Below are 15,578 nucleotides of genomic sequence, written 5' to 3'. Positions count from 1 at the left end.
TTAGAAGTTCAACCGGGATCTCGTTCTTCCCAGCAGCTTTGCTGCTTTTCAGTTTCTTAAGGTTCCAGTGTTGGTGGTTCCACTGCTTGAAAGTCATCCATTATGGTAAACCTGTTTCTAGGTGCTCCATCACTGCTACCATTCAACAAATCTTCGAAGTGTTCCTTCCACCTGGCTGCCACCATTGTTTTGTCTGTCAGCTAATTTCCTTACCGGTTCTTGCACAAGGCGGGCACTGGCGCAGTCGTGTGCCGCTCACCGTACGAAAATCAGGGAATTCTTTCTTCAACAACGATGACACTCACTTGCTGAGATTATGATTTATGTGTATTTGGACTCATTACAAAAAGAGATTGAATTGCAGAATCATAGTTTCGTCATTTATTTTAGTCTTGTCTCATTTTGTTTCTAACTGTTCAGATGTTTATTATACGACATTCTGCTACTTGAACGGGTACTGCACACAATATTCTTTGTAAGAATTTGTTTCAATCACAAACTATGTGCCAACGTTTTCCTCGCGAGATTGGTTGTACAGGATTCCTCTCTCAACAACTTACCAGGCAGAATGACATGCATGAGCCAGTAAACGCTTCAAAGCATTTAGTTCCAAGTGCCATTTTAGATTCGGCGGCCATCCGTTTTAACTAGGTAGTACCTAAATCTGCGTGTAACACCAATTGAAGCAAAACGCGGTACATTTATTAGAGTATTCCTGCTCCTGGGACTGTGAATCGGTGAAAAGTTTCATTACTCACTAGTGTGATCCACCTAAAATCCCTAAGTACGGTTGTAGAAGTTGTTACTCGAAATGAATGAAATGAGTTTAATTAAGTTTCTGATTCTGATAATATAGAAGATGTATTGATACCTCGAAATTAGGCGGAGTTCGTCACAGATTTAAACCGTTTTTTTTTTTGCACAATTTAGAACTTAGCGTTCTATAAATCCCAAATGCAAGTGTGACTTCAAAACTTTCGGATTTTACGTAGAGGGTACTCTTAACTTTTTGCGATAAGAAATGAACAAAAATGAAATTTTCACTAATCTTCCTGTATTTTCTTTTCGTAAAATAAATAAACTGTTCCAATACAATCGTCGATTTTTTTTAATTTATGAAAACAAAATGTTCGCAACAAAAATCCAAGTAGGAAATGTTAAAACATTACAACGTATTATTCAAGGTTATCCCTCGAGGAAAGAGCCCCAAATGTGTCATTTATATCCTAGCATAGTATTTGCTCAAATAATCATGATTAATTATTTATAGGTTATGTATACGTAGAGACAAACATTATTTTAACTTCGTTCAGTCCATAGTTTTCCAATTTACGCGCTAGAGCCAACAGCGGGGCTGTAGATAGCAGCAACTGTCTAGCATTCGAATGACTATAAGTGTATTTCTTTTATCCCATTTGTTGTGTGTGTTAGGTACTGGTCAGGATCTCTGAACTCTCTACTTGCTGTCGTCGGTATCGCCTCCGGAGCCGTCGAGATTGTAGATCCTAATCACTAATTATAATACTTTTGGCTTCACTTTTCCGCTGCACTGGAGCAACATCTGGGGTGGGGCGGTTGAATTTTGCAGATTGTTGATTATCTTTAGGCGTTTGTTCGACAGCGAGGTTAGCGAAGAGGCAGGTCTTTTCAAACTGTTCGGGGAACTGCTCGAATGATGGTGGCTAGTCGTCGACTGCTGCTGTTGCTGTTGCATTGAGCTGATTAAATTTCTAAAGTATGCATTACTGAGCATGCAGGAAGTCTTTTCAGTTGGTTTCTTGATCGAAGCTTGTGGCAGTATCAGCCGTCGCTGACCGCGGTTCACCTGTCCTAGACGGTTACCGACCGGGGAACCCGGAAGGCCTAAGCCATTGTTGGTGTCTTTGCTTTTGCCCATTCCGGAGATGGGGGATAGTAGATCGCCGGATCGGACGCTAGACGTGTTGAAGCTGAGCGCACTACGAGGTCCACCAATGGGTGACAACTGAGAGTTCAGCGTTTTGGCCAGATTGTTGGATTCGTTAACTAGGTTTTTGCGGATGTTCTGGAGCTTTCGGTTGACGACATATCCTCCGCCCAATTTCCGCAGTTGGAAATTATTGACGTGTAGAGGCTTGGGCAGACTGCTGTACCACATTTTCACTCCTCGGTATTCGTCGATTTGTGCGCTGTACATTGCATTGACCTGCTGCTGTTGCTGTTGTCGCTCTTTTATAAATTCCTCGTCTACAGTTCTTAACAGGTTCAATTTGGATATATCTACAGGCGTGTTAACGGTAAGAATGTCCAACTCCGGTTTCAATGTAACATTTTCGATAAAATGTTGATCGACTAGCGATTGAGATATAGTAGTCAGTTGATTTGGAGTAAGTATGATTGAATCCGCTAGGTCGGCTTGCAGTTGTGGTAATACCAGAGGATTGGCTGCCGTTGGAAGCAAATTGATGGTTGGTACTATGTCGTCTATGCTTTCGGCTAGATCTGTTTGTAGTGCTTGTCCGGCCATTTGCTCTGCGTTTAAGTTCTGCGCCAACGTTTGAATGGTGTAGTTCATCTGATCGTTAAAGTTGGTGATCAACGTGTGTTCGCTCAAATCTTGCCCAGTGGCCGTCGTTATATATTGATTGGGATCGTGTATCTCAGTGCCGTCCGCTGTCTGTACGAGCGGAAGTTGATTGATCAGTTCCGCCGGGATGAACTGCTCTGCACCGGCCAAGCTCGCCTCACTCGAAGTGCCATTGGCAGCCAGTATTTCTCCGGCATGCATTGTAACCGTCGTTCCATCGTTCAGGGTAGCCGTCGTCGTAGCTGCGATGGCATTGAGATCGTCACTTCCGGCATTCACATTGACCAGATTGGTTCCGGAAATATTCATCGAAGATATCACAGATAGGGGAACAGTAACGGTCAGCTGTTCCTGCATGAGGTTGTTGGTGAATTGTTGTATGGACTTTTCCGGTGATTCGTTCTCATGCGCCGGATGTAGAGTACCGGAAACGGACAGTTTTAGTAAGTTTGTATTGGGATCCATAACGATCGTGGCATCGGAGAGTACCGTATTCGGATTCTCCTCCACGAAGTGCTGCGCGAGAATTTCCGCTGCCCCTGGGATAGCGATTTGCTGCTGTTGCATAACTGGATGGGACTGAACAGAAGTAACTGGTGGTGTAGAAGATGATGATGGCGGTGCTAAAGTTGGTTGAAGTTGCAGCGATAAATTTTGCTCGTGATACACATTGTTTTTAGACGTGGCTGAACTAGATGAACGAGCTTTGTGTTTCGACCGTTCGCTTTTCGATTCTGACGATTTCGCTGACGGGGACGAGGCAATGCTGGAACTGCTCGAAGTTTTCAGACTGCTTGGGGTTGATGGTGCACTTTCGTTACGTGGACTAGATTTTTCCGGAGTATATGTGAGATGAGAGACTTCATTGGTTGCACCACCGAAAGAAGAGGGATCTGTAACGGCAGTTGCTGAACGCACTTCGAAGCCCGAAGATGAGTTGCTGGATGATTCCACTTCGATGTAGCTCTGTAAAAGAAAATACTTAATGTAGAGAACATTCAAGGCACACAAAACTTTTAGAATATTTGCCCTTTCAAAACTCTTATTGAATTAGTCGGAAATCGGTCAGTGTATCTAATAACCCTCGAGCAATCGCGCTGTTGTATTTTGTACAACACGTTGAAAAAAATCGCTTTTTGTATTCAGCATTAACGTTGTGCTGACGGTGGTGGTCAACTGCGGGAGTTACGAAAGGTGAAGAGAATAACATTTTCGGCTAAGAACTTAAAGGTTAAAGCCGCGCCCTTCTAGAGCCGTGGTTTCAATTCCCACAGGAGCACGTCAATTTCTTTTCGCAAATAACTAGATTAACAGGGCAAGTTTGAACTGATTTTAAACTTTAGCAGATTATTTGTGTGAAAAAGTTAAGACAGCATGTCAAACAAGTTGGGAATGTTTTGTAAGGGCAATTTTCGATTACACTATAAACTAAACCACTTACATCATCTTTCGATAATACGGCAGTCTTCTGATCCGACAAAAGTTTATCGAACGCTTTGCTCCTCCCGGAAACAGCTCTCCGCGACGAAATTGTATGCGACTTGCAGTTCAACGGACGAGTGCAGTGCCGCTTTCCGTCCGAGGTGGCCACACCACAATGCTTATCCGGATCGTACTCCCGCCTGTCGGTTTTTCTATCGGTGGTGGAAGACTGTGCCTTGTTGCTACTGGTGGCGGAGTTGGAACTACTACTGCTGCTGCTGCTACCATTGCCACTGGTCGTACTGGACGAGGATGAAGAGGAAGATGATGACGACGACGAGGATGAGGATGATGAGGACGACGATGAAGCGGAGGAAGCCACCTTCGAGCTGCTCCGCTTTCCTGCCTTTCCCGAGGGCGATGCGTTGATGGAGGAAGTGCTATCACTGCTTACACCCGACGAGGTAGAGGTGAACGAGGCCTTCTTGTCTAAAATGCCACTGCTGGTTGTCTGGGAAATTGAACTTGGCGTAGATTCGTGCTTATGGTGATCGCGGGAACCAGAAACCGTGCTGCTGGAATCTGCCGTCGGTGGGATAGGCTCATGTGTGGACGATTTTGAACTACTGCTAGAAGAACTGGAAGATTTCCCATTGTGGTGTGAGGAACTGTGAGATGAAGACACACTTTTGCCATTTTTGCTTTTAATCTTAGAGCTGGAACTACTGCTTCGGATTTTGAGGGGTGTGTTATCCAAGTCTTCGTGTTTAGAAGAGCTACCGCCACTGGACGATTGATGGTGCTTCTCTGATCTACTAGAATCACTAGAACTGATGGTAGAACTTCGGGAGGTCAACTCGTGATTGTGGTGATGGTCACGACTGCTATGTACCAATGAAGCTAAATTCTTGGTGGCGTGGTTGTAGTAGGAATGGTGACGGTTTATCATATGCTTTTGAAGGCCCTGTGGTTTGACCACGCTGCCACAAATATCACAGATTACAGCATAGAAAGGATCGGTTTCTGGGCACAGTCCGTACAAACCCATATCAGCCTTATCTAAGCGCATAACACTTCCTCTTTGTCGGCTAGTGACGCTGTTCCGGTGAGTACTGCTACTACCATGGGATCCTTGCGACGCACTCGCTGAACTTCGGCTACTGTTCTTGTGATGACTGCTATGTGACTTAGACGTCTTGCTACGGTGGTCTCCACCGAGTTCACTGATTGGTGTGTCCTCATCGTCAGCTGAAAAACATGTTGTAAAAATTGGTGGTTTGACTATGTAAAAATCTAAAGGGTTGTACAATATATATGTAGATCTCTTAACAGCTTAGAGAGAGAGTTTGGAAACAATTGATTTGAATGTTTTTGTAGTTAATGATAAACCTTTGAAAAATTGGCTGTATAATCGATAGCTGAGAATGTTTTCAACCTAACAAACCTAGTCAAATCAAATGTTTTAATTCTTGAGACTTCAATAAAATAGAAAAAAAAATCCTGAAAAGCAAACATAACGATACCCCTCAAATATATACTTACAATCCAATCCGGACCATTTACTTGAAATATCGGAGAAAAGCCGCCACTTTTGGCCTCTCAACTTTGCCAAACTGATGCTGTCTCTGCTACTCATATTGTAATATAAATGTTCCTAAACCACTTTTACACTGTATGCCAAGTGTGCTAAAGGTGACCCCTTCTATCAAGAGGATTGGAAGTCTGTCCAATTATGTCCAACACAACACGATGCCTGTTAATTCCGTTATCCGTTGTTGACGACCGTAGAGTACTTTTTGCGACCGGCACCTAAAGTGGGAGAATCAAAAATAAACATTACCAACTCATATAACAGAAATTATTACAGAAACAATTAAAATGTGGGAAGATAAAAATTAAGCCATAACCCTGCCATAGCCAAATTTTAGGTGATCGGAAAAAAAGTGTTTGGAATAAGGTGATTTCACGGTATTAATTACAGAGAACACTGGCTAGAATCCGTAGCTTCCGTAGCAGAACCCGTAGCTTCCGGGAAGGTAAGCCCAGCTCCCTGGGTTAGTGGGTTGGTGTCAGGCCCTGCGAGCCAGCCGTAAAAAAAGACTAGCACCGGAAAATCAACAAGAGAAGAATGCGAACCGATACCAATGGCGACGACCACAGCGACGAAAAGGGACTTGCGATTGGAAGCTCGGTACGTGGAACTGCAGATCTCTCAACTTCATCGGGAGCACCCGCATACTCGCCGATATACTGAAGGACCGCAGGTTCGGAATCGTAGCGCTGCAGGAGGTGTGTTGGACAGGATCTATGGTGCGAACGTTTAGAGGTAATCATACCATCTACCAGAGTTGCGGCAACACACGTGAGCTGGGAACAGCTTTTATAGTGATGGGCGACATGCAGAGGCGCGTGATCGGTTGGTGGCCAATCGACGAAAGAATGTGCAGGTTGAGGATCAAGGGCCGATTCTTCAAAATTAGCATAATAAACGTGCACAGCCTTCACTCCGGAAGCACTGATGATGATAAAGACGCATTTTACGCGCAGCTCGAACGCGAGTACGACCGCTGCTAAACGCTCAGGTAGGCCAGGAGGAGGAATTCAGACCGACGATTGGAAAGTTCAGCGCACACCAGCTGACGAACAAAAATGGCCTACGCCTCATCGATTTCGCCGCCTCCAAGAACATGGCCATTCGTAGCACCTTCTTCCAGCACAGTCTCCCGTATCGTTACACCTGGTGATCACCACAACAAAAGGAATCGCAAATCGACCACGTTCTGATTGATGGACGGCACTTCTCCGACATTATCGACGTCAGGACCTATCGTGGCGCTAATATCGACTCTGATCACTACCTGGTGATGGTTAAACTGCGCCCAAAACTCTCCGTTATTAACAACGTACATTACCGGCGGCCGCCCCGGTACGATCTAGAGCGACTGAAGCAACCGGATGTCGCCACCGCATACGCGCAGAATCTCGAGGCAGCGTTGCCGGACGAGGGTGTGCTCGATGTGGGCCCTCTAGAGGACTGCTGGAGTACAGTCAAAGCAGCCATAAACAACGCAGCCGAGAGCACTATCGGGTACGTAGAACGGAGTCGACGAAACGATTGGTTCGACGAGGAGTGCAGAGCGGTTCTGGAGGAGAAGGATGCAGCGCGGGCGGTAATGCTGCAGCATGGAACCCGACAGAATGTGGAACGATACAGACAGAAGCGGAAGCAGCAGACCCGTCTCTTCCGGGAGAAAAAGCGCCGCCTGGAAGAAGCGGAGTGCGAGGAAATGGAACTGCTGTGCCGTTCACAGGAAACACGCAAGTTCTACCAGAAGCTCAACGCATCCCGCAAAGGCTACGTGCCGCAAGCCGAAATCTGCAGGGATAAGGACGGGAGCCTCCTGACGGATAAACGTGAGGTGATCGAAAGGTGGAAGCAGCACTTCGACGAGCACCTGAATGGCGAAGGGAATGTAGGCACGGAGGACCAAGGCAGCGGAGGAAATGACTATGTTAGTGCAGCAGAGGACGGGAACGAACCAACTCCCACGCTGAGGGAAGTTAAGGATGCCATCCACCAGCTCAAAAACAACAAAGCGGCTGGTAAGGACGGTATCGCAGCAGAACTCATCAAGATGGGCCCGGAAAAGTTGGCCACCTGTCTGCACCAGTTAGTAGTCAAGATCTGGGAAACCGAACAGCTACCGGAGGAGTGGAAGGAAGGGATAATCTGTCCCATCCACAAGAAAGGCGACAAGTTAATGTGTGAGAACTTTCGAGCGATCACCGTTTTGAATGCCGCCTACAAAGTGCTATCCCAGATCATCTTCCGTCGTCTTTCACCTAAAGTAAATGAGTTCGTGGGAAGTTACCAAGCCGGTTTCATCGACGGCCGGTCGACAACGGACCAGATCTTCACCGTACGGCAAATCCTCCAGAAATGCCGTGAATACCAGGTCCCAACGCATCACCTGTTCATCGACTTCAAAGCGGAATACGACAGTATCGACCGCACAGAGCTATGGAAAATTATGGACGAGAACAGCTTTCCCGGGAAGCTGACTAGACTGATAAGAGCAACGATGGACGGTGTGCAGAACAGCGTAAGGATTTCGGGTGAGCTATCCAGTTCATTTGAATCTCTAAGGGGACTACGACAAGGTGATGGACTTTCCTGTCAGTGGAAGTCGTGCCTAATATGGGCTCCAGAAGAAACTGCGGTCAAAAAAGATTCACCCCCGCACCAAATGTACCATGTACAAGACGCTAATAAGACCGGTGGTTCTCTACGGACACGAGACATGGACGATGCTCGAGGAGGACCTGCAAGCACTCGAAGTTTTCGAGCGACGGGTGCTAAGGACGATCTTCGGCGGCGTGCAGGAGAACGGTGTGTGACGGAGAAGAATGAACCACGAGCTCGCTGCACTTTACGGCGAACCCAGCATCCAGAAAGTGGCCAAAGCCGGAAGGATACGATGGGCAGGGCATGTTGCAAGAATGCCGGACAACAACCCTGCAAAGTTGGTGTTTGCTAACCATCCGGTTGGTACAAGAAGGCGTGGAGCGCAGAGAGCACGATGGGCGGACCAGGTGGAGCGTGATCTGGCGAGTGTTGGGCGTGACCGACGTTGGAGAGCTGCAGCTGCAAATCGAGTATTATGGCGGCAAATTATTGATTCAGTATTATCATGAATTTGATGTTAACTAAATAAATGAATGAACTGGCTAGAATGAGCCATTTTACGAGACGTTTCGGATCAGCTGATCGCTCTTTCCATGAATGAAAATTTGACAGGAGGTTGCGCCCAAGCCCGTGAGTGTTAATATCAATATCTTCTTCTTTTTTCTGGCCAACTAGCACCGTTTGGCGCCAGTTGTGTTTTACGTCGGCTGGGTCTAGGAGCTAAGCCTTAAATTCCAACGCCCCAGGGAGACAGCCACCACATCTGAGGACCCTACATATCGAACCCATCAACACATGGGCCGGGACCTACGGCTTTACTTCCTATCCGAGGGAAGACGTGATCACGGATTTTATGTCTCAGAAAATCCCATCGGCGTCGATGGGAATTGAACCCCGACCGACTGGGGTGAGAGGCAACCACTACACCACCGACGCTGACATATATCAATATCAACACTGTTGTCGTTTCGTAAAATAGACTATTGAAATAACAAACAATAATATTTACATCTTAGAAAAATATAACTAACAGAAACAAAAAAAAACATATTGACCAATCCAAATTCCTGTGTGGTAGTGGTTTGTGTTCAGATTTCCCGTGTTAATCTATATGTAAGAACTTTGTAAACATCTTTTGTTCTCACGTATATGGATAGGCTTGCAGTAGGTTTCGTGAGACTTTGTTTGGACAACTCAATGGGTAACTCTCGCTGAGACCGTCCCACGTGGTCTCACTAGGGTAACCAATATAATTTGGACCGCCATGTATTTGGGCCGTATTATCATAATTTTCACAGATTTAATGAAGAGATGACGAAAATTTCTAGAATCTCTTGCTAAATTAGATTGCGCTGCACGAGCAGAAATCATTTCTTCACTGGGAATATCATTATTTGCCTAGTTTATACCAATTGAGTGTCGCTACATGTTTACGAAAAAGAATGTGGTGCTGGGGGGAAACTTGCAGATGTAAACAAACACGTTTATGAATTCGCAAAGTTCGTCTAATCAGCCTTTGTCAATTAACCCCTCTAATACCCAAATTTTTGATTTTAATCGAAATATCATTTTTCGTCATCTAAAATCGTTTTAAACATGTTTCGGAAGATGATCCTTTTCAATTCTCGATTTCGTGAATTTCAGTTTTTGATTTTTCTAATTTTTATTTTTGAACATCCCCACACTTCTATATTTTTCCTGGAAGCCAATTTGGGGAGCGGATTTTTTGAGATAAAAACATTTTGAGATTTTATGATTATTGTTGAAATATTATTAATATAATTTTTTTCACAGAAAATTTTATTTTCCGTGTAATTTTAAGGAAAATAATTTTAGAGTGTATTCGGTTCCCTTAAACTATTAAACAAGGATAGAATGATTTGGGTAAAATTTAAAATACGTTAATTGTAGCAATTTAATACAAAATAAACAATGTCTTCTAAAAGGTGACTAAAACATCAATTTTCCAATGTCTTTTAAAAAATGTAAATACGCTTCAAAATACAGCATAAACCGTTTTGAGATATACAGAACAGTCCTAAATATCAGCCAAAAATATAAAAAAAAATGATTTTCCACGAAACTAAAATTACAAAAATGCTCAAACTATACCCCAACTATATATATAAAAAAAAAAAAACTATACCCCCGGGATTGGGTATTAGAGGGTTTAGGATGTGAGCCAGCATATTCAAGTGGCAGATTCTTCGAAAACAGTTTCAAACATCGGGTGTCCAAAATATATACTTAAAAGAGGGTCCAAAATACATTGGGGTGTCCAAAACAGTGCAAAACTGATGCTGAAAAAAAAAATGGAATGACCTTGTGGGTATTTTAAGCGGACAATGGAGCCTTTCACGGACATACTAACATCTTCCTTATGTGTAACAACCTCTGAATCTGTTTGATTTTGGCTCAAATTCAAACTAATGCCCTCTAGGGGTCAAAAATTCGACCGTTACAAAACTACAGATAACTTTTGATAGGAAAAACACACATCTCTATTTTTTTATAAGTTGTGCATAAATGTCAGCTTTCACAACAATTTTGAAAATCGGTGATTTCTGAAACAATCCTTAACTACAATCTCCGAAGAAATCACTAGAGGCATCCCTGGAGCAATTCCTGAAAAATTATTGGTGGAATTCCATTGCAATCTTTGACAAAATCTCTGTCGGATAAAATTCCTTGAGAAATCCATGGAGGAATTCCTGAAAAAATACTGGGGAGATATCAATTCCAGGAGGAATTGCAGAAGAAATGGATTGATAAATTTGATCATTTGATCATCAATTCCAGGAGAATTTCCAACAAGAATTTCTAAAATAATTCCAATTGAAAAATCTGTAAGAGGAGTCCTAGTGAAATCTCTATGAGTAATAACTGAAGACATTTAGGTAATTCTCACTGAAACCAGGCCGCCATCTACATAAAGTCTGGGATTTTAAATTTTCATTCGCTAGAAAATGATTGAAAAAATATGAAAACCACTTTGGTTGGGTTAAATTGATAGACCCCTTGCTTGCCAAGGGGTTACGTTTTTTCATAAATTGCACCCAATTTAATAATTTATCAGGACATCAAGAGCAACCCTACGATGTACTAGTTCATTCACAAGGTGGCACGAAAAAATAAAGATTTTAAAATTCTTGTATTTCTATACTGCCCATAACTGGATATTTGTAACATTTGCAGTTTTTGACAACATTGAGTTAATATCGGGGTTCATCTCCAAATCATCAGTACTTTCATTTATCCAAAAATGAACTTTACAAGATTGTTCCACAAAATGTGAAAAAAAATACCAAGCCGTTTTGTCTCATTAACAAATGTTTACGAATGTAACCGCACAATAGTCACACTGGTAATACACACTGGCTTCGTAGCGTACAACCAATCATATTTTGCTCTAATATTTTTTTGAATTCTTCGCCCAGCAGACAAGAAGAGCTGTAGAAGATTTCATTGCGGAGTAATTAATTTTGAATTTTTGCCAATTTTTTTAAAATTTAGATCCTTTTCCATACTAGTGCAAGTTGCAAACTTTGAGCTAAATTTTCTCCAATGCCTACTTTTGCCGAGTGTGACTGTTATGCAGTTATGGGCAGTATATCTTTTTAATAATTTATTTATATAACATAATAGAACTAAGGTACACCGGGGCAAGTTGAAACGGGTGGGGCAAGATGAAACAGCAGGTTAACATGATGTTATTCAATGGTGGTAAACAGCTTGAATGCCATAACACATAGTTTTTGATTCAAACAATCTTCTGGCGGAAGAAAAATTTCCAAGTTATAGTGAAATCTATTTCAAAACTTCGTGTTTCATCTTTCCCCACCCGTTTCAACTTGCCCCGGTGTACCTTACCAAAGAAAAAAAGTTAGAGGTTCATTATTATTGTGCCTTATTTCGGACATTAATGGATTAACTGATATAAATTTTAATTTCACTTGTAAAATTTCAGTACCGTCTTACCTCGCTCGTTCGACACGTTTTAATACGACACTTTTAAATTCGTACCGCGCTTATTCAACACACGTCGAATTAAAAAGTGTTCAAATGTCACATGGCTGCGGTCACAGCGATGTACACTGTAAATGCAAAACAGTTTGATATTGCGCTTATACTCACACCCGCAGCAGCTACTCTTGCAGAAGCTAATTCCGGAAGTTCTTAGTTGTTGCTATTCGACACCCAAACCGCCTGTAGACCAACCGGAATGAACTGAGGATGGTAACAATCGTAGAAAGAACGAGCTTTTCATTCGCACCACCACAATATCTGTTGAAATTATGTTCCATAACAAATCCGGAAATCAAAACAAAAACAAAAATAGAGTTGGCAAATTTCAATGAACATGGTCGTGTAGGGTGACCAGTTTGTCGAATTAAAAGTTTACCCCGGTTATTCGACAACAGTCGGTGTCGTATTAGCGGGGTAATACGGTATGGCAAACGTGGGGTCATTCTTCGATAAAATAAATAACAAATGTAAAAACACATCCTTCTTCCCGCGTATAACTTAGCCAAGTTTATACCAATTGTGTGTACACGGCTGGAGATTGTACGTATTTCATAGCAAAAAGAGAATTCAAACCAATTGACATAAGCAAGTAGAGGACAAATGGTTCCGCTCCCTACAGTGAACTGTCGCCTTTTCTTCTTCATCAGAGCACGTTGTACATGTTTGCCCTAGCCCACGTGGTTCAAAATTTTGCCCATCGACAAAAATGCCACATAATAAAATAAAAAAGTCGTTCGATGAGTAACGTTACAGCAGTGATTGGACTGTTGCAACAGCATTTCTCATGATAATAAGAAATACTCCAAAGTCCGGCACTGCTCAAGCGTATAAGTAATGATCCGCACTTGCTTATCATCATAAGGCTCGTTCGTCCGCTGCCGTATCTCTGACGGTGACAGTGACGATGGCAGCCATGAATCCTTTTCCGTTCATTCATTCATTCATATTGTACCTCCACGACCATTGACTGATTACTGGTGGTAGAAAGTATAGGGACACAATGAAACATACAAATAGGACTTCTATTCTATGTACTAAAGAATCAGGCATATACTAGGTATATGTTAACCCCACAGTTTCTGATAAGAAATCTGAAATTCAGATTACTAGAAATTATGTGTGGCAAATCAATGTGTGAAGTCGATTTGAAGATTATTTAATGTACCTAATGTTTAATATATCTTCAAGCGCAAATTGTGAAATTAGTATTCTTTTTTATTAAATGGCAACTTTTTAATATTTTCGTTATCCTTTGTGTTTTTGCATGACTTAGTTTATTGTTTTTTTTTTTGCTTTTGTTTCGCGATCCTTAGGTATTACATGCATCATTTCATTCTGATCCTACACTTTTTTGTACCAGTGTAGCTCTATCACAAGGGGTTTTGCCGTCGAAATGTTTCGCTCCCGTTCTTCTAAGAAACTTTGTCATGTGTGTGGAGAGCGAATATTTTTATGACTTCTTTTTCAGGGCACCGACCGACCGACAGACTGCGGATATAATCGCTATCGTGTCGACTTTTCACCACTGCTGCACTGCTCAATAGTCATCTTTCTTTGGAGATGCTAATTGAATTACCATCGGGGAAAGAAAATTAATGGAGTGTAAGATGAGGAAGCAGCAGGTATACGACATTCACTAATATGGAACTTGTTCATGTGCTATCTAACTCAGCTGAGTTTCACTTGCCACAGGTTAAGATGGGGTTCAACACAGTCACCTCGACGTTCCAAGGCTCTTGCGAAATACTTGGCTATTAAGGTTTTCAGTTTTATTGTTGGTGCACAGGCAGACGACGATGACGACGAGCAGCTGCTACTGTCATCCCCGAGGGGCCATGGTCGCATACAATTGGTTGGGTCCAGAAATGGACGACAAAAATGAATGTAGAACTAGAACTGACCTGCTAGCGGCTAGCTGCAAGGAGCTCGCAATCGAATGTGACTGCCATTCGGAACGGGGATTAGGCAATAATAGTTACCTGCGAGCCACTCTGCTGCGGGTGGGTTCACTTTTCGTATTTTCGGGGAAGGAAATTTCCTTGGCACTTGCAGCTTTTGTCGATTCGTTCGTACCCCTACGGTCTGTGAGGAGAGCTGGCCAAGCAAGATTTAGTGGCCCTATAGCACCACTACTCCGTCGTGCGGTAGGCAACAGTGTTGCCGGATTGTATAAGAGGCTATATTATTGACACCTACCAAAAGTATTGGTTTTCATATTCGTTTACTAATTTATTTATTCATTTACCATTATAATCAACAATTTGAACTTTACTTAAGTGCAAAGGCTCGGTTCAAATCTCACTTGAGCTGTGGATTGTTTTTGCAATTCTATTAATAATGGATCCATCTGTACATATGTACGTTGAGGTGATTGAAAAAATCATTAGATTAAATTTAGCTTCAATAATTTACGAACAATTTTAAAATTAAAGCATGCTTGCTGCCAGGTTTCGCGGCTTAAATTCATTTTTATTTTACACTCTACAGGGAAAGATCGATTTTTGTGTTTTTTTTTCATATATTTTATTTTTATGTGCAGGAACAAAGTTAAGATAAAATTTTCCACCCTATTTGGGTTCGTTCAAATATTACGTAACGCTAAGGGGGGAGGGAGGGGGTCTGGCGTTGTGTTACGCTTCATACAAAATTTCAAAATTTCCCATACAAAAGTTGTTACGTGGGGGAGGGAGGGGGTCTAAAACTGTCAAATTTTGCGTTACGTAATTTTTGAATGAACCCTTTTGTTATCAACTTAGTAAATATTGACAACGCATAAGAAGAGCTAGCCCAATCGACTCACTGGGAATCGAGCATCATATCGTCAAATATGAAAATTCTGTACAAAAATCGATTGCTGGTATATCGCTGGACTATCGGTCACTGCTGAAAATGCTGAAAATTGACAAAAAAAATGCAACTTCATTTATGGACGGCCCCTTACTAGGGTTATATGCAAATCATGTATTACGTCATCAAAAAAATACAGATTCCCGGAATGTATCACTTTATATGTTCAATTCCCGCGGTAAAATCAAAATGTTGTTTTAACCTTGTTATCGTTTTGATAACAAAATATTTTTGTCTATTATGGTATCTTACCTGCAAAACTGGCAACACTTCTGCTTCCCACGCACACCGTTGCAGTACCGCTATGAATGACTCGTCGTACGCTCGAACTATGAATGAAAGTATGCGTGCAAGCGTACTCCCGTTCAATCACTCCTTTAGCCAGCAGTCTGTGTTGTGAGTGTGAGTTACAATAGTAACCGCTAGTCGGCGGTGTTTGTTTTGGTTTTGCTCTCTTCTTCGTTTTGCTTTTGACGTTTATCGGCTTCTTTCCGCACGCTGCCTGTCAGCTGTGCGTGTGTGTGGGTGTGA

At 42.5% G+C, this 15,578-nt stretch overlaps 1 protein-coding gene across 3 annotated transcripts; it reads right to left on the bottom strand.

Moving 5' to 3' along the window:
* Positions 1-309: 309 nt before the first annotated feature.
* Positions 310-15,577, bottom strand: LOC109416405 (serine-rich adhesin for platelets). Of its 3 annotated transcripts, none has more exons than XM_062852789.1 (4): positions 15,300-15,577; positions 5,531-5,797; positions 4,008-5,236; positions 310-3,532 (listed from the first exon to the last, which is right to left on the bottom strand). In XM_062852789.1, the coding sequence occupies exons 2-4, from the start codon at positions 5,622-5,624 to the stop codon at positions 1,517-1,519; spliced, it is 3,339 nt and encodes a 1,112-aa protein (XP_062708773.1). In that variant the 5' UTR covers positions 5,625-5,797; positions 15,300-15,577; the 3' UTR covers positions 310-1,516. The 3 variants fall into 3 exon arrangements, with proteins under 3 accessions (XP_062708773.1, XP_062708774.1, XP_029722345.2); XM_062852790.1 differs by lacking the exon at positions 15,300-15,577 and adding an exon at positions 14,102-14,403; XM_029866485.2 differs by lacking the exon at positions 15,300-15,577 and adding an exon at positions 14,180-14,403.
* Between the last annotated feature and the right edge of the window lies 1 nt (position 15,578).

Source organism: Aedes albopictus, chromosome 2, assembly GCF_035046485.1.
Source record: "Aedes albopictus strain Foshan chromosome 2, AalbF5, whole genome shotgun sequence".
NCBI classification, from domain to species: domain Eukaryota; kingdom Metazoa; phylum Arthropoda; class Insecta; order Diptera; family Culicidae; genus Aedes; species Aedes albopictus.
The sequence above is the reverse complement of the archived record's forward strand: the minus strand, read 5'-3'. Positions and strand labels throughout refer to the sequence as shown.

Bases quoted from the DNA above. Each gene is read 5' to 3' on its own strand.
- LOC109416405 (XM_062852789.1), bottom strand. From the start codon at position 5,624: ATGAGTAGCAGAGACAGCATCAGTTTGGCAAAGTTGAGAGGCCAAAAG. The intron at 5,237-5,530 runs GTAAGTATATAT...CATGTTTTTCAG, and splicing joins TAAATGGTCCGGATTGGATT to CTGACGATGAGGACACACCA. The intron at 3,533-4,007 runs GTAAGTGGTTTA...TTTCTTTTACAG, and splicing joins CCGTATTATCGAAAGATGAT to AGCTACATCGAAGTGGAATC.